Source organism: Aspergillus welwitschiae (assembly GCF_003344945.1).
Source record: "Aspergillus welwitschiae strain CBS 139.54b unplaced genomic scaffold BDQ94scaffold_53, whole genome shotgun sequence".
Classification (NCBI taxonomy): Eukaryota; Fungi; Ascomycota; class Eurotiomycetes; order Eurotiales; family Aspergillaceae; genus Aspergillus; species Aspergillus welwitschiae.
Window position 1 is genome coordinate 47,604 of NW_020798747.1, and position 16,110 is coordinate 63,713.

General features: G+C 52.4%; 6 protein-coding genes across 6 annotated transcripts; 2 read left to right on the forward strand and 4 right to left on the reverse strand.

The window, feature by feature from the left end:
• Window positions 1-387: 387 nt before the first annotated feature.
• On the forward strand, window positions 388-1,777 carry BDQ94DRAFT_184297 (putative oxidative stress response protein Oxr1; the record flags this gene model as incomplete). The annotated part of the gene is made up of 2 exons (XM_026774617.1): window positions 388-1,328; window positions 1,387-1,777. The coding sequence occupies 2 exons, from the start codon at window positions 388-390 to the stop codon at window positions 1,529-1,531; spliced, it is 1,086 nt and encodes a 361-aa protein (XP_026620771.1). The 3' UTR covers window positions 1,532-1,777.
• Window positions 1,778-1,791: 14 nt separating this feature from the next.
• On the reverse strand, window positions 1,792-4,826 carry BDQ94DRAFT_153224 (uncharacterized protein). The gene is made up of 3 exons (XM_026768107.1): window positions 4,644-4,826; window positions 2,903-4,464; window positions 1,792-2,849 (listed from the first exon to the last, which is right to left on the reverse strand). Exons 1-3 carry the CDS (start codon window positions 4,660-4,662, stop codon window positions 2,031-2,033), a joined length of 2,400 nt encoding a protein of 799 aa, XP_026620772.1. The 5' UTR covers window positions 4,663-4,826; the 3' UTR covers window positions 1,792-2,030.
• trm10 (tRNA (guanine(9)-N(1))-methyltransferase) lies at window positions 4,827-6,565 on the reverse strand. Its single transcript, XM_026768108.1, has one exon. It carries the CDS (start codon window positions 6,431-6,433, stop codon window positions 5,183-5,185), a length of 1,251 nt encoding a protein of 416 aa, XP_026620773.1. The 5' UTR covers window positions 6,434-6,565; the 3' UTR covers window positions 4,827-5,182.
• A 152-nt stretch (window positions 6,566-6,717) lies between these two features.
• BDQ94DRAFT_109068 (putative NADH-ubiquinone oxidoreductase subunit GRIM-19) lies at window positions 6,718-7,553 on the forward strand. The gene is made up of 4 exons (XM_026763530.1): window positions 6,718-6,838; window positions 6,974-7,080; window positions 7,148-7,300; window positions 7,374-7,553. Exons 1-4 carry the CDS (start codon window positions 6,788-6,790, stop codon window positions 7,420-7,422), a joined length of 360 nt encoding a protein of 119 aa, XP_026620774.1. The 5' UTR covers window positions 6,718-6,787; the 3' UTR covers window positions 7,423-7,553.
• Window positions 7,554-7,930: 377 nt separating this feature from the next.
• On the reverse strand, window positions 7,931-12,158 carry BDQ94DRAFT_175341 (karyopherin MSN5; the record flags this gene model as incomplete). The annotated part of the gene is made up of 11 exons (XM_026772500.1): window positions 7,931-8,607; window positions 8,669-9,267; window positions 9,317-9,459; window positions 9,509-9,767; window positions 9,816-9,919; window positions 9,970-10,194; window positions 10,256-10,327; window positions 10,376-10,500; window positions 10,550-11,021; window positions 11,076-11,264; window positions 11,331-12,158. 11 exons carry the CDS (start codon window positions 12,156-12,158, stop codon window positions 7,931-7,933), a joined length of 3,693 nt encoding a protein of 1,230 aa, XP_026620775.1.
• An 868-nt stretch (window positions 12,159-13,026) lies between these two features.
• Window positions 13,027-16,017, reverse strand: BDQ94DRAFT_109106 (sterylglucosidase 1). The gene is made up of 4 exons (XM_026763531.1): window positions 15,257-16,017; window positions 14,267-15,198; window positions 13,900-14,218; window positions 13,027-13,830 (listed from the first exon to the last, which is right to left on the reverse strand). The coding sequence occupies exons 1-4, from the start codon at window positions 15,638-15,640 to the stop codon at window positions 13,177-13,179; spliced, it is 2,289 nt and encodes a 762-aa protein (XP_026620776.1). The 5' UTR covers window positions 15,641-16,017; the 3' UTR covers window positions 13,027-13,176.
• Between the last annotated feature and the right edge of the window lie 93 nt (window positions 16,018-16,110).

Genomic DNA, 16,110 nt, shown 5'->3' on the forward strand with positions numbered 1-16,110 from the left:
ACAGTAAACTAGTAATTAACGTCATCAGATAGTAGTATCTCCGTAGTCCAATTCACAATATGTTCTGTCTCAAAAATTGTACGATAATTGGCATGCGCCGTGACGTGCACCAGCACGACTGATTACTGAAAGTAGCCAGGAATCCTCCGTATAGAAGCTCACCCGCCGATCCGCAAAGCGTGACGAACATTAATTAATCAATCAATCTCCTCCTCCTTCTTGCATCTCCCCATCGTCTTATCTTCCTCTCCACCACCTCATCCTCTCCTCCCCTATCCCATTCTACCCCCTCCTCCGTCCATCTCAATTGCATGATCTCCCCCTTTCCCCATTATTAATCTCCCCCTCTCCCTCCTTTAATCCCTTAACACCCACGTCATTGCCCGCATGTCGTCCTCGTCAAGCTCGAGATCTGGATCTCGACCTCCCCCCACAACCAGCACCAGCACCAGCACCACCGCAACCACCCCCTCCTCTCTCCAACAATCCGCCGCCTCCTACTTCTCCTACCCAGTCACCCACGTCGTCTCCGGCCTTTATCGCCGCCTCACCGACCCCTCCACCAACACCACCAACAACATGCGTCGCAAAACCACCACCACCGACACCACCACCAACAACAACCCAGTTTTCACCCCCGTCCGCACCGCATCCCCCTTCCAACCCCCTCCTCTTACCCCCCTCACCCTCTCCGACCCCTCCACCCTGCTCACACGCTCCCTCGCCGAAGAAATCCGCCTCCTGGTGCCCCCGCGCCTCCAGCTCTGCAACACCTGGCACCTAGCCTACAGTCTGGACCGCGACGGCGCCTCCCTCTCCACCCTATACGACAACTGCCGCGATATCGCATCCACCCGCAGCCCCCGCGCCGGCTACGTCCTCGTCATCCGCGACGCCTCGCCATCCTCGAACGCCGTCTTCGGCGCCTACATGACTGATCCTCCGCACCCGGACTCGCATTACTATGGTACCGGGGAGTGTTTCCTCTGGAGGGCGAGCGTGTTGCCGCCTGCCACCGCTATGCTCAGCAATTTCAGTAACGCGAATGGGGACAATGGTGGTGAGGAAGGGGTAGAGGCTGATGTGCTGGAGAAGGCCGGGTTACCGTTGCCTCCGAGCGCGGATACAACGAACGCGGGGCGTTCGACGACTCTACGCCGTGGGGAGGGCGAGAAGTGGCTTTCTCCGACCTCTGGAAATGGTGCTGGGAGTGGGAGGACGAGTGGGACGGTCACGCCGGAGCAGATTCGCTTCAAGGCGTTTCCGTATAGTGGGGTTAATGATTATATGATGTTTTGCGAAACGGGGTTTTTGAGTTTGGGTGGAGGGTATGTTTTCCTCCTCTATTCTTCGGTCTTTTCTTTTGCAATGAGCTAATAGAAGCAGTGATGGACACTACGGCCTATGGGTCGACTCGAGTCTCGAAAAAGGCGTCAGTGCGTCGTGCCAGACTTTTGGCAATGAGCCGCTCTCGGACGAGGGCGTCAAGTTCGATATCATTGGTGTGGAGGTGTGGTATGTCGGGTCTTGAGATATGTGCCAACCTGGCACCGTAATGGAATGGAGCGTGATGCGTGCGTGACTATCATCTGCTGGCAGAATGGTCGATAATCATGAATTGGTTGGTTGGCGGTGCTTTGGGACTGGATGTGCAATTGCTGGCTTGAAATGCCTACGTTGAGCTAGCGACGAGGAGGTTTGAGGCAGCACCGCTTTGGGTACGGGATACCCATCGACGACGAGCGCAACTATATACTACGTGGCCAGCCGGCCCAGAATGTCATCCATTAACCATCGTGCAACGTCAGTCGTGATTCGTAGATGTATTATCAGCTACTAGTAAGAGTACAAACATCAATGCTTAATTCCGCAGTGCAACCGTTCGCCAGCCGTTCATATCACCGTGTAAGGACATTAAAGCGTTTCGGAGAATACCAGAGTGCAAGAAGAAAATAAAAAAATATGACGAACCGAAAACATAAGATGGGTATGCAGCGGCGCAGAAACTCAACACAAAAAAGGCCAACCTATCAGTAAGGCGAGTTGACAATCTCGTCCCTTCCTAACCGGCTGCCCCATTGGGTCCTGCGACGGGGTGTGACGGGAGGTCCGGCGATACTCTCGCGAGTGGGCTTCATCAAACTCCTCTTGGCAACCATGTTGACTTCGTTAGGCAAGGCCACAATGACGTTCTTGTCCGAACCAAAGCGGAAGTTGTCTGCCATCACGTCCTCGCCGTACCGCTTGATGGTGTAGGGGTCCTTGCGTCCGGCAACGACCTTCTTCAAGCTCCAGGTGATGATGAAGGGACCAGTGGCCGTAACAATCGAAGTCTCTTGACTGTCGACACCCGTGTTGAATCGTGCCTGGGTGAAGCTGATAGGCTTCTTCGTCTCGTGCTGGAACTGGGCCACATGGGCAGGCTGCAGACCCAGACGGCGAGGCTGAGGCTTGGAGTCCTTGGCGAATGAGCGCTCAAAGCCTAGCTTGCCTTCGTTCTTGCCCTCCTTCTGTAGCGAGTCGATAAGGAGGAGGTATGTCCGGCAGGTTGCAAGAACCCAGCGGCCGTCCGCAGACACATCCAGTCCGATGATCGGTTCTCCCAGAGCAGGAATATGTGTCTTAGCGTTGATTCCAAGACGGTCAAACATCCGGATATCACCCTTGTTGGAGGCGACGGCGATGTAACCCTTCTCAGTGGTAGCCACCGAAGAAAACTCGTTCTTGCTGGCATACTGCTTCAGGTCTGTGTCCACCAACTTGTTTCCGTCGACACGGGGGTCGATGCGGTAGAGGGCGTTCTTAGAAGCACCAATGAAGGGCTGTGCAGAGGTCATTTGGGAGAATTTCTAGCTAAGTTAGCAATTATCTCACGCAATAGACAAGTAAATAGGATACTCACACTCTCAGGAGCAAATGTAGTAACTGGAATGTCATCGTGGACCTTCCACTCATCCACAATCTTACCATACTCCAAGTCCATCCGGTAAAGCGAGTTCGGGTCGTCACCGTTCTGAAGGATCATGTTGGTGTCCTCGGCGTGCAACATGACCTTCTTGGGGCTGAAGAGCTTGCCCCTGGGGGTCTCAACCTTGGAGATGTTGGTAGAGAACTCCAAGTTGTTGTCGGGAGTGTGCTTGAAGACGCCAATCTTGGAGCCACGGACAACGAAGGAGCGGTCATGCTTGTAACCGACGGCAAGCTGGGAGTTGACGTTTCCATCATCATCCCGCGTAACAACATCATCTTGCTCCTCGTCAGAGTCGTAGTGTTCGCTGCGTTGACCGTCGTAGTGGTCTTCCTCCTCGTCCTCTTCTTCTTCTTCCTCTTCGGCCTCGGCTTCGCGTTCCTCTGCATCTTCCATGGTGAGATCCTGGAAGGCGTCCAGCACATACTCCCGTTCTTGCTCCTTGACCTTTGTCCACTTCATCTCGTTCAGCTGTTCCCACAGAGCCTGCATGAGACCCTCCTGGAACCTCTCCTCAGTCTCCTGGTCCTTGAAGCGCAAGAGCCAAGAGAACGCCGAGCCATCTTCACTGTAGGCATTAAAGATGAACGACAGATACTCGAAGTTGAAAACGGGGTTGATGTCAGCAACGACAGCCTGTCCCAGCCACTCCTTGTCTTCTCCGCTAATCTGAAGCCAATACTTCCAGTCACCAATCTCAGAAACAGTCGCAGTTACGTTGGCCGCCTGCAGAACGAACGTTCCGCTCACGAAGTCGAACAGGTGCAGCTCGGCCTTCTCCTTGGCAAGGACCTCCCTAGCCTCAGGCTGCGCTGCAGAAGGGGGAGCAACGGTGGCTTCCTCTGAGGCTGCAGGTTTAATTTGTCCCTTGGACCGCGAGTATTCGACGTCCTTCACCATGGCGGCGGTCGACTCTCCAGATGTCGGCGACCGAGCAGGAGACCGTGCTGAAGAAGAGATAGGGCTTGCAGACGGAATAGGCTTCTCCTCCTGGAATGAGAACTCCTGCAGATCTTCGCGGCTCACGTTCTGGGAGCTGCGGCGGTATGCGCGCTCGTACTGGCACTGAAGAGCGGCTAGCTCGAAGGTGGAAACCTTATCCGAAGGTACGGAGGGGTCGCAAACAAATTCAAAAAGGTCACCAATGTCGCCACTCAGGTCTCTCCAGGCCAAGATCTTTTGTCCTCCTTCGCGCACCTCGGAGCGAAAGTGCAGAGCCTGATCGAGCAGGAAGACCTTTTCGTCCTTATCGAGGCTGTCACTGCCGCCTTGCTCGTCGTCCTCTTCTCCAAGCTCCTCTTCGCCTTCCTCGTAGGCGCGCTGAATGACGAGCTGATACTGGAATTCCTGGCCGGTGCGCCTGATGGAGGCGGCGGCGTCCTTGAAGATGAGTTCCGAGTAGCCCTTGGGCGACAGAGGGCGGACGAGATAAAGTTGTCCCTGAGGGATCTCGATGATAGATTCCTTGGAAGAGTCTCCAAAGAGGTACTTGCTCACTGGATAGGTCCCGAGAGGATACGTCAGTATGAGAGGGAACCGGTAAGTGATGAAGGCGGGAGGGGAGGAAGCAGGGAAGGAGGATGAGGGGAGGAGGGGCAGATGGCGGGGTAGCAAAGCCAAAGTGAACGCAAAGCTGTCCTTGAGGAAAAGACATCCGGGAAGGGAAGGGACTTACCGTTGCGGAGCACAAACATGGCTGGAGGAGCTTTGCTGCTCAGCAACAGCAACCTTGTTTATTGAACTTTGGAATAAAGTGGGTTGCTAGGGCAGGGATTGAGGCAGGTCACCAGACAAGAGAGGGGGACGGAAAGTATATAGGGGAGGATGAGACTTGGTCCGGGGCAGAGTGAAGAGAGCCAGGGCCCAGACAGCAAGCAGAGCAAAGAGCAAGCGAGTCTCTGTGGAGCTTCTGGAAGGAGGAAACGAAAAAAAGATGGAACGGCGATGTTGTTGTTGTTTTGGTTGCCGTCATCCATCGCCCGGTGGCAACCATGTGGCGTTGTACGTGTGGCGGTGCATATTATGTCAGCACTGACTTCGTACATCACTTCCATCTACGGAGTAGTTAGTTAGCTCTACAAACTAGGTAACTATGAAGCATCACTTCCTTGCTAGTCATTGGAAGACATGTAGATTGGCCAGCCACTTCTCTAGTAGACAGCGCATGACAGCTTACACGGCTGCATATATACACTATAATCGGCACCAGGCCCCTCACTTGCCCTCCACAGGTGCCTCCGCCATAGCTTGATCAGGCTCCTCTGCAGCCTGCTGGGCTTCTTCAACAGCCTCATCAGTAACCTCCTGAGCCTTCTCCAACGCCTCCTCCTCTTCCTCCTCTGCATTATTCTCCTCCTGCTGAGACCCTTCGGCCTCAGCCCCCGACTCCTTCAACGTACCACCCTTCCGCTGCGGAATAACAGCAAGGAACGCCTTGCCCCAATCTCCCAGCTCCAACCACTTGAGCATAATCTCCACGACATGATTCGTAGCCAGCACCTGTCTGGACGCCATCTGTATATAGTCCCCAATAGGCAACTTGGCCGTCTTGATTCCTTTCTCCACAGCCTGCTTATAGCAAATCGCCTTGTGCCGATTCTTATCCACCAGTCCCCCAATAATATACGTACTGAACGGCTTCAGCTCCGTCAACGTGTTGGGACTATCACTGCTCAGATAAACCACCTCCCCATCCTCAGGCTTCATATCCGTTTTATCCGCAAACATCCCCTCCATCTTACCTCCGTCAGGAACAACCATCCACTCCTTCGCCTTCTCAGCCACCTGCGCAAAATCATCCGGCAGGATCCTAACCCCCTTCCAGTTCAAATAATGCTTATTCAACTTGGTATCAAACCGCTCCTTCAGCTTCTTATTGAACGACGAAAACACCAAGTGCGACCGATACACCGACCGACTGTTGTCCGAGTACGACCGCGTGATCTGCGACCCCAGTGAAATTCGCTCCTTCTCCAACATCAATTCGTCGTATCCGCAGTCAATCACTAATGTAACCGGAAGCAGCGTCGACTTCCGGAAGCGTTCCTGAGTCCGTTCGTATTGCTTCTTGAGTTCGGCTTCTGTGCCGTCCAGCCGCGCTTGTTCGAAGGCTGCGCGCCGGCGCTCTTTGCGCGCCTGTGCAGTTTTTTTGCGCTTTGCGAGCCGCTGGTCGCGCTGCTGGTCCCATTGTTCGCGGCGGCGTTGGCGCTTCATCTCGCGCTTGGAGATCTTGGGCGCTCCATCTTCGGTGGTGGGGGCTGTAGTGCTGTCGGCGGCGCCGTGGGTATTATCATTCTCGGATGCCATGGTAGGTTGCTCATTGTCGCCATTGTCTGTGCCAGCCGTAGCAGCTGTAGAAGCATTATCCGTGACCTGCAGCGCACCGGTCATTCTGGGTTCGGAATCCTGAGACTCGTCGTGATCAAGCTTTGGAAGCTTTCTAGGCCGATCGTTGTCTTCCTCCATGGCGTAGTTAGAATGCTCAATTAGCAATGGCTTCTTTTTCTTCCCCGTCAAAATACCAATAACCAATCCCTTACAGAGACAAAGAAAAGAAGGTGAATAGACAATCAGCAATCGGTAGAACGTAAGTGAAGCCCACCCAGCGGCTAAGTAAAGAAGATCACCCAAAATGCCCCCCCGCACACCCACCAATCAAAACCCCCTCAGCGCCCATTACCAAACCATGCATGTCTCACGTGACACAACATCCCAAGTTCCCATCCGCAACCGCATCATATCTCCCAGCACCACCCTCAATTGAAAGGCTGCGGCACCCCTCTCCTCTCTGTCTCGCCAGTCTTTTTCTCCTCAGTCACCATGCCTCAGGACATGCCCCCGCAGGGGGGCTACTTGCCCGTGCAGTACAAGGTGCGTTAACCACACGAAACAACGTTCCATCGGATCCGATTCACGAGCAACCACACCCTACCTTACTTTCTATGATTTCGATCCCTACGTCCGGAGGCACGAGCCAATTGCTAATGAACCTGCCCTCATGTATAGCGCAACATCCCTGCCCGTGGCTTCCGCCCCATCTACTACCTCATCGGTATGCACCTGATCATGGGTTACGGATACTACAAGCTCTTCTACGGTGTTCGTGAACAATAGTACGTCTCTACAAACCAGAAATCTCGGCAAACAAGGAATGGATATTGACATAAGGGGAATGAACAGCGAACTCGCTCGTGAGAAGATGTGGGGCCGTATACACATCATGCCTCTTCTCCAGGCCGAGGAGGACCGTGACCAGGCTCGTCGGTACTTCGCCGACAAGGCTCGTGAGAAGGAGCTCCTTGGTACGGACGCCAAGATCTACAACTCGGACCGGTATGTTCTCTCCACCCGTATTCGGATGTCAATTGGGCTGGGAAAGGCTAATCAAGATTCCTATCGAAAACAGCTTTGTCCGCCCTACCTTCACGTATACCCCCAGCAAGGTCACTCAATAAGCGCTTGGAAGATAATAAAATTTATGTGCGTTCGATTATGTTGTCTTCTGTTTGCCCAGATCGTCCCTTTTTGGGGGCGTGTGCCTTGCGCATGATCTGATCGGGGGGTTCATGTGCAGGTAAATGATGGGTTCGGAGTATTCAGTTATGGGCGTGTAGGCTGCGGTTCCGTGAGAATCAACAGGTGCACCGGGATAGTCAAGATGAGCTACTATTGTATGTTGTAGATATACCAAACCAAAGAGACCGGCCAGTTCCGCAATGCGTTTTCAGTGTTTTGTATTTCTTTCTTTTGTTTTTCTTTGCCAAGTGGCGTCTATCGATCGCTGCTACATTAGACTATGCTGCGTGGCTAGGCGTCTATGTGCTTATATATGTGAAAATAAAAAGTCAAAACCGCAAAAAGGTGGCTGTGACGTCGGAAAGTAGGCATGAAACCAAAGCCACCATACTATACAAGGGAAGACCTGGGTATGAGCGGCCGCCGCACCAAATCTGTGGGAGATTTTTAGCCGAACAAGTCCGCGACACCGGCGAGGTCCGGGCCATCGTTGATATCAACCTTGTGATTCTGTTGACCCTCCATCTCACCAGTACTCATGTACCTTTCTTGTAGCGCACTCCTGGCCTTCCGGCGTTCTTCACGAGAGCCCAGGATCTTACCCTGCTCGGCGATACTCACACCCCTCAGGCCTTCCAGAAGATCCAAAATCAAGGCACGCTGCTGTCGCGCTGCCGAAGAACGGATAAGTGCGGCCTCTGCGTTGGCAACCCGTTGTTCATCCAAGCCTGGAAGACTGAGCATCACAGCCCGCGGGGTGGGGCTGGACGATCCATACAGTATCCAGATAGAAGCAATGAGCTGGGCAAGATCTTTTTGCATGTCAACGAAGTAAGGTTCATGCACAGATGTGATGCAGGCCTTGAGCACCTCGGAAGAGATGAACTCGCGGATCGTTACGGTTGTTGCTGTATCATTGGGAGGCGCAAAGTCTTGAAGGATGGAGCGAATGACGCGAGTGATGATGCTGCAGCACCGCGTATCGCGCATACGGAGGGCATGAGTGCAGAAGAGCATCACCGGCTCGAAGATCTCCGGAGAAGAGAGGACAAAGTGCCGGATGGAGTCAGAGAGCGCCGGTGCCGCCTGTGGCACACTGGGATCTACTGGCTCGTCGTCGGGGTCTGTGACAAGGAGTTAGAATATTATAAAGATCACAATATCAGGATGTCACCGGAAACTTACCCCCTCTCTGCGGGTCCAGGAGGCTGGCCACAAAGATCACTGCGGAGTACGTCAACTGCCGTAGGATACTCTCCGATTTCATTTCATCGGTTAGATCCCCTTCTCCAAGGCCTTCCTTCTGGCGTTCAATGGCGTCCCACTCAGATGTCACTTTCTTGTCAATGTTTGTGAAGAGAGTGGAGAGCATTGGAGGCAGGAATTGGGCCCGGAAGCGGACAGGGCAGTCATCAATCAAGCATCTTGAGATGTTGAGAAGGACGGAGAATTGATGAGAGGAAAGGTGGGGAGAGTCCTTAAACAGCGCCTGGGCAAGGGGGCCGGGAAGTTCTGCGAACCCATAGAAATGCTCTCGCAGCCTACTCATGCTGAACAACATGGAATAGCAGGATTCTCTAACTGCTCGAATCTTGCCTCTTACTGAGGATGCAAATCCCTCAAGCGAGGCCCTCGAGGCCGTGATCTTAGCATAGAATTCATCCCGGCTTCCAGTGGAAATTCCAGCTTGCCAAAATCTATCGGTTAGGATACGCTCGACAACACCGCGCATGTCATGAGGCAAACCACCCCAGTTCTCCGGATTGTGGAAGGCATGTGCGTTACTGTGTGTGGGTTAGCCGGATATACAGGGCTGATGGGCAGAAGGCTTACCTGACAAGCTGCAGTAACGTTGGCAGGATTGTTGGAATAATGTCATGCCAGATATTGCAGGCCAATTCGTACGCCTGATCTGTCTTCTTCAGCTTGTCCGAGGAAACGGCCAGCATGGTCTTGGTGCCTCTCAAAGGCAATTGCTATCCAGGAGTTAGCATCCCTTAGTTAAGAATTCGCAGTTGTTATTACCTGGAATTTCCTGGTCATTTCTTCCTGGATGAGCTTTCCCTCGCTATCCAGAGGCACCGATGACCAGTCCTCAATCTTCGGCGCCTGTCGTGTTTGCATGTATGGGCCGACACTCTGCAATCCGAGCATAACGCAGAAGCCTTCAAACGTTGAGCTCATGTTACGGAACTCCTCTTCCTGCCAAGCGTTTTTGATGGGCTCCACGAAAGACACAAGTTGAGACTGGCGGAGATATGGTTCGACATTGTTTGCACGTTGCCTGCAAGGTCAGCACTAGAATGCTTGAGTAAATGTGATTGAGCCATACATGATGATGAGCAGGATCGAGGTCAGCTCCATTTGAAGCTTATCGTCTACCCGGTTAGCCATGCTGATCTCCTTGATTTTAGGCTCGAGTATGTCATAGAAGGTCTGTGACGGAACAGTTAGCAGTGCTTAAAGCCATGGCCGAACTAGCTTACAGCAAAGTAGTCAGCATAACGCATAGCCAACCTCCGGAGTTCATGGCTGGTCAAGCCGTGAAGTTCCTTGACGGACTCGGAGTACACTGGGTATTCCGGCTGGTCGGGTAGACGTGTCATGAGGATATACTCTAGGGCCTTGAGTGCAAAGCTGGGGGTTTTATCGAGAGCCTTGGATGATATATCGACAACAAGCTTGATGACTCGCTGCTTGAGGATGGGATCCTGTAATGTGATGTGAGTTAGGTGAATTGAAACTTAACATCCGAGGGCAAGTCAGTCGAACCTCAAAGTGCCGCTGCATCAGCTTGAAAGCCCACGCCTCCAACATCTGTTCTAGCTCGCTACGCTTCTGTTCCTACATTGACGTTAGCTGAAGAAAGGCAATTGGACCCGTGTTTCGCACATCCTGCTGGGGCATCCTTCCATGCGCAGACACCCATTTATTGTATCCCTTCAACGTTGCCTCAACGACTGCAAACTGCGTGTCGGCACGCATCAGGGGCATCGAGTTCTTCGAAAACGACTTGACTAATGCAGGGTTTAGCTAGCAACTCGAAGTCAGACAAGACATACATACCGCTAAAAGGCTCCACTCCGGCGTAGAGATTGTCTAGGTTAGAGTCAACTTCGGATAAGATATGAAGAATGGCTTCCTGTGGTCTCTTCTGTACGATGCTCTCAATGATAGATGAGCAGTAGCGCCTGTAATTACCAACGAAAGCATGTCTCTCGGGAATAGTGTCGATGTCCTCGTTCAGGAACACAACCGTGGCATTTTCTGAATCAGACGGAAAAGACTCCCAACGAATCAATCGTTCGGTACAAATACTCAGCAGGGAAGGCACAAGGCCAGTGACCAAGTCTGTATTTCCGATCCTCTCCGATGCGATTAACTTAGACCACACATGAAGAACGGGAATCGAAACAGTAAGACTTTGGTTCTGAATAACGCTGACGGTGAGGTGGAAGAAGAACGGAAGGTTAAGACCCTGTACGCTTTCCAGGGCAAAAGACTTTTCCTCAAGGAATCCCGCAACATACGATAATACCTATCCATGATACGTTAGTATATGCCTCCCAACAAGTGTAGTTCTCTTCCATACCTCAGACAGCTTCTTACATATGGTGTACCGTAGATCGTCGACATCGTCAGGCCCAACGACGGACCATTCGTAAAGTTTCTGCAGCACATTCAAGGACTCCGTTTCGTACATGACGTGGACAAGTGGTTGGAAACCCTCGATGTCGACATTGGAACGACTGTACAAGGCATGCAGAGCTTCAACCGCGGCCTAATTTTGTTGATATTAGCACGTGCTGCTCCTCGCACGACTTTCACAGGTTGGGTGGAGACTTACCAGCAACACATATTCGTCATTACAGGTGAAGGCCCTCGCAATTGAAGGAACGCAGTTGGCAGAGAGAATTGCCTTGGGGATAGACCATGCAAGGACGGACTTGAGAGTCGCGAGAGCTTTGAGGGCGGAGTCTTTTGCTTGCTTCGAGTTTTGGATGTTCCCGATACAATCGGCAAGGAAGCCACAGATGCGGGAAAGCCAACCTTCCGGTCCACAGCGCAGTTCAACACTGTCCTTCTTTGGGTGAATCTCCTCGAAGACCGACAGGGGAGTGCAGATCTCCACCAGAGCCCGATTGAGATCCGTGCCGCGCAGGGAAGAAACGGTGTCTTCACGGTAGAATATGTCTTCGGACAGGGTTTCCAGAATTGAGAGGACTAATTCCTTGTGAACAAGACTAGCACCCCAGAACTGAACGAGCGTGGCGTCCATGTCGTTCCAGTCCAAGCCCCAGCTTCGTTTGGCGACTTCGGCCCATAATTGAGTGATTTTGTTGCGTATGTACGGAGGATCTTCTGGGCGTACTGATTCTGCCAGCTTGAGGACCAGACCCCTAAGGGCGTCAATCTGTTCTGAAGCCTCAAAGGAGGTGTGACGCAAGACGTGATCTAGCAGACCCAAGCCGAAGTAGCGAACCAAGGGGTTGCTCTGTTCGGGGGAAGCCAGCAGGAAACCATTACGAGCAGCAGATTTGCTTTCTTTCTGAGCTTCCACAAAGGTCAAGGCCTCCCTGCGCAGCTCATTTGTCGAGGAGGGGCTATGGATGAGCTCAAGGGCACGGATGATGTCGGCCATGCGGCCCTCCGATAGATCTGCCTCGGCCGCCATGGATAGGATCTGACGGGACTAGTGCCGCCGGGGGACGAGTGATGGATAAGTATAGCGGAATGATTTTAACTCAAGACTTTCTCCAGTGGCAGCACCAATGCCGGCATGATCTAGGCCCTTGCAAAGCCTTGGTCACTCTTCCCGATGAGAGAGATCCGTCGTTGCGGGTCAGGTAGCACTGCGTTGGGCAAATAACAAACGCTGCCGCAATCAGCCTTCCAGAAAAAGGTGGGCGACACACGGCAACCGCCTCCGAGGCAGTTGCGGCTCGGCGGTGCAGTGGGTGTTCTGGAATGAATTGGGGGATGTGGTTTCTGCCTAAAGAAAGGGTTTATGAGGGGGAAGGGAACCACGGGGGAAACTAGGAATGTTCCGAGTACGACGGGAAATGAGGAATTGTTTCTCCTCTTGGTGCTTGTTTGAGTTGAGGGGGAGCGGGGGAACCCGAATCTATCACGTCCGATAGCTGGACTGGGGGGGGGGGGGAAGGAAGAGAGTGTGCAGAAATGGGATAGGAAGTAAGTAGCAGTAGTAAGAAAAGTACCTTAAGGGAAGAAGAGGATCGGGAACAACAATAGAATGGTGAACCATAATCAATCATAAATAGCTCACTGTGAATTTTCCACGCGCCGCTGCTCCAATCACCACACCGACTAGGCGGTCAGGGAGGGGCTTGCACCACTCACATCACGCCCTGCCCTTCACCGCTTCCCGGGGTTGGCCTTATCGATAAGGCCCGGATCAGCCCTCGATCTTCCCCTCTCCGTTGCCATACAGAAAAAGGAGAGTTTATTTACCCCTTAAAACATAGCCGGCTTCAGTCTACTCCTAGTGACCGTGCTTACATCTACGTTGCTATGTTCTATGACAGGATATACTAAGGACAGTTGAACAATTTGCCGTAGACTAATAAGTGTGACCTGTAAACTATAGTATGGCCGAAAACTCCACCCAACATCTGAGGAAATATTGTCACGACATATGCTGTACCAGTACGCAACAGCGATGGTCCAGCCATCTACATCACCGTGCATCCACCTTTCTGGCACTGCTCGAGATAGCTCAGATCATCCGCCGACACACTGCTCAGATCGCCGGGTTTCCGCTTCACACCTTGGATTTTGATATCCTGCTCCCCTTCCATATGCCACCAGCGGAGCCGCTGCACCTTGATCGAGTTGATCTCTGTGTAATCGATCCTCCATTCTCCACTACTGACCGAGACCACGGTTTGGGTATCAGGGAAATGGAATTCGGGCAAGTAGATCTCCGTGGCCACCTCATCTCCCAGGATCCTCTTACTGCCGACCAGCGATAGGGTGAACGTGCAGTTGCGAAGGTCAAAAAGATACTTCGAGACATCTCCATAGGTATAGATCGGGCTGGGTCGGATGAATGCCTCTCCAGCTCGAAAGCCCAATTTGTCTGCATTGGATTGGGTGTATTCTGACGTAATGGACGGTGTGGCCAGCGCGTCCTTCAGATTATCGGGTCCAACCTGATGGTGCTCTGGATTGCCTTGACTTTCCGAGTAGGCGGGCGAATGAGGGTCGGGGTCCGTTCGGGACTCACCCTCCAGTGCCAGAAGCTTCCCACTTGGCAGCTCCAGATCATCGAGGGAGTAGATTGACAGATCTTCGCCGTTCCAGTTATCGCCCCACTCGTGGTTGTTCTGTGAAACGATAGAAGTAACTTATTAGACAGGATTTCTCTTCGAAACGGTCATGATGGCGGTGCTTACCGTGGTGGTGTACAGCCACAGCGTGAAACCATTGCCTGTGCTTCCTTCTAGAGCGAAGTGGTTCGCATCCATCGCACTGACTTGGCTGCTATAATCACCGGTTTTGTAGGCATGTTTGTCGTCCATGTCATAGGGAATACCAATCTCGGTGAAAATCAGCGGATGATCCCCCATGTACGTCAGACTTTCATCCCGGAGGAATTTGAGCTGATCTCGCAGGCAATTTCGAATGGCTGTCTCTCCGATCTTGACGGCAAATGCCGGAGTGAGATACTTTCCTCGAAGAACACCGATCACGTCCACATTGTATAGCCGGTTCCTGTGGCTGTCAGCACCGTAGGATGTGTACGTTTGAGTAGGTACCTACCAATGTTTCGTCAGAAGTGTCAGTCCATCGTAATAATGTACCGCATGGACCATGTTAGGATCATCATCGGCTGTTCCCTTCAAGTCTGGGGGGATTTCCATAACCGGCGGTTGGCACAACATGATGGCCCCCGGCCAGACGCTTCGGAGGGCATCCCTGTAAGCCCTGTAATGTTCCATAAAATACGTATTGGTAAACCTATCATAGTCCAGGGGTTCTCCGGTCTGTGGCACTTTTGAAAAGTAATCTTTCTGGAGAAGTTGGTCCGTTGACGGATCCCAAACTCCATGTTGAGCCCAAAGACACTTGCCTAATTTCCAATCGGGATCGCGCTTCCAGCCGTATTTCTGATCGTCATAATCAGCTGGCAGCCATGCAGATTCACCCTCAGGGTCTACAAGTTCTCTGCCGGTCTGGTGAGGGCCAAAGCTGCCAAAATTCCAGGTTGTTTGCTCGCACGCTCGTCCCGAACCAGTAAGCATGGCTTGGAAAGCGGTGGGCGATGTGCCGAGCTGAAGCTGTTGCTCCGGTGGGATCACGGATATGTCCTGTACTCCAATGAGTCCGCGATGGGGCTCATTCATGCTCTCCCACCCGATAACGACGTCATTCTCAATGTCGCCAGCTTCATGAATCTTCTGGGCGAAATATCGACACGCCGCAATGAAGTGCCCTTGCAGATAGTCCTGTATGTTCATGCCGTTGATTATCGCCTTCGGAGCGAAATCCCGACCTCCCCAAAACAGTGTAAACATTGTTTGACAGACAAGACGGGTATAGTTCGTACTCCAAATCATTTTAGGAAATTCAGCCGGAATATCATAAGTATTCTGAACAAGGGCAGCTTCGGTCTTCTTGAACGTCCGGGGGTTTAAGCCTGCTGCGTAGAGTGTCCAGGCTGGCGCACCGGAGCCTCCCGATAGTCTAGACCACTGGTCTTGTTCAGTAAGGGCTCGTATCACCAATCCAGCATATTCATTGGAGACATACCACATCTTGGTGAGGATCCAGAAAGACATAGAATTGGTATTGCTTGGCGATACGCAGGACTTCAATAGTGAATGCTATCCATTCATCATCGTACTTTCCGGGCCCCTCATGTTCAATCGCTTCCCAAGTGAAGATGTATCGCAGAGTATTGTAACCCCATTTGCGTAGCCTAGCAAAGTGTGTATGAGCGTCGTCGAGTGAAAAAGGGCGACCGACGAAGGAAACGTTATCGGCGTCAAAGAAATTATCAGAAACGTAGGACGGTGTATCAGGGTTCTTAGGATATTTGCATTCGCCAGCCACGTTTATTCCTCTTAGTGTAATCTCTCTATTGTGCGAGTCCTTGAAAGTTCGTCCCTCAATGCGGAGTCGTAGAGGGCCCATGATTGCCAGTGACAAGGTATGGAGTGGGCGACAAGGAACCGGCGGTGACGCTCCAGATATGATAAATGGGGTGTAGACGCAGATGTCCACAACCTCTCGGAGAATATCTAACGCAGCCTAACGTAAACGAGACAGGTCAAGTGACAGATAGGTTATTCTGGGAGTTGAGAGTCAGAATGGTGTACAGCAGGATAGCCGGGGGACCGAATGAGGTGTCGATCGGGGATCCGCGCTAACCTTGCAGGAGCAGACTGTCCAACCATGAAAGGGAGAGTCAACGAGAGTGAAGGCACATGTGGACAATGAATGAATGCACTTATCATCCAAGACACCAATCCACCATAGCAAAATTTACCCTGGTGCCTGGAGAATCCGCTATCAAAAAGGTAGAGTGAATCCAGTTACTGCGGAGAGAGCATCGCCGTTGCTTGGAGATAACGGGAAGCGACCGGGCCTCTGACGTACCATAC

Bases quoted from the DNA above. Each gene is read 5' to 3' on its own strand.
- BDQ94DRAFT_153224 (XM_026768107.1), bottom strand. The intron at 2,850-2,902 runs GTGAGTATCCTA...TAACTTAGCTAG, and splicing joins CTACATTTGCTCCTGAGAGT to AAATTCTCCCAAATGACCTC.
- trm10 (XM_026768108.1), bottom strand. From the start codon at position 6,433: ATGGAGGAAGACAACGATCGGCCTAGAAAGCTTCCAAAGCTTGATCAC.
- BDQ94DRAFT_109068 (XM_026763530.1), top strand. From the start codon at position 6,788: ATGCCTCAGGACATGCCCCCGCAGGGGGGCTACTTGCCCGTGCAGTAC. The intron at 6,839-6,973 runs GTGCGTTAACCA...CCTCATGTATAG, and splicing joins ACTTGCCCGTGCAGTACAAG to CGCAACATCCCTGCCCGTGG. The intron at 7,081-7,147 runs GTACGTCTCTAC...GGGAATGAACAG, and splicing joins TACGGTGTTCGTGAACAATA to CGAACTCGCTCGTGAGAAGA.
- BDQ94DRAFT_109106 (XM_026763531.1), bottom strand. From the start codon at position 15,640: ATGGGCCCTCTACGACTCCGCATTGAGGGACGAACTTTCAAGGACTCG. The intron at 15,199-15,256 runs GTATGTCTCCAA...GAACAAGACCAG, and splicing joins TGGATCCTCACCAAGATGTG to TGGTCTAGACTATCGGGAGG. The intron at 14,219-14,266 runs GTAGGTACCTAC...TGACAGCCACAG, and splicing joins ACACTTCTGACGAAACATTG to GAACCGGCTATACAATGTGG.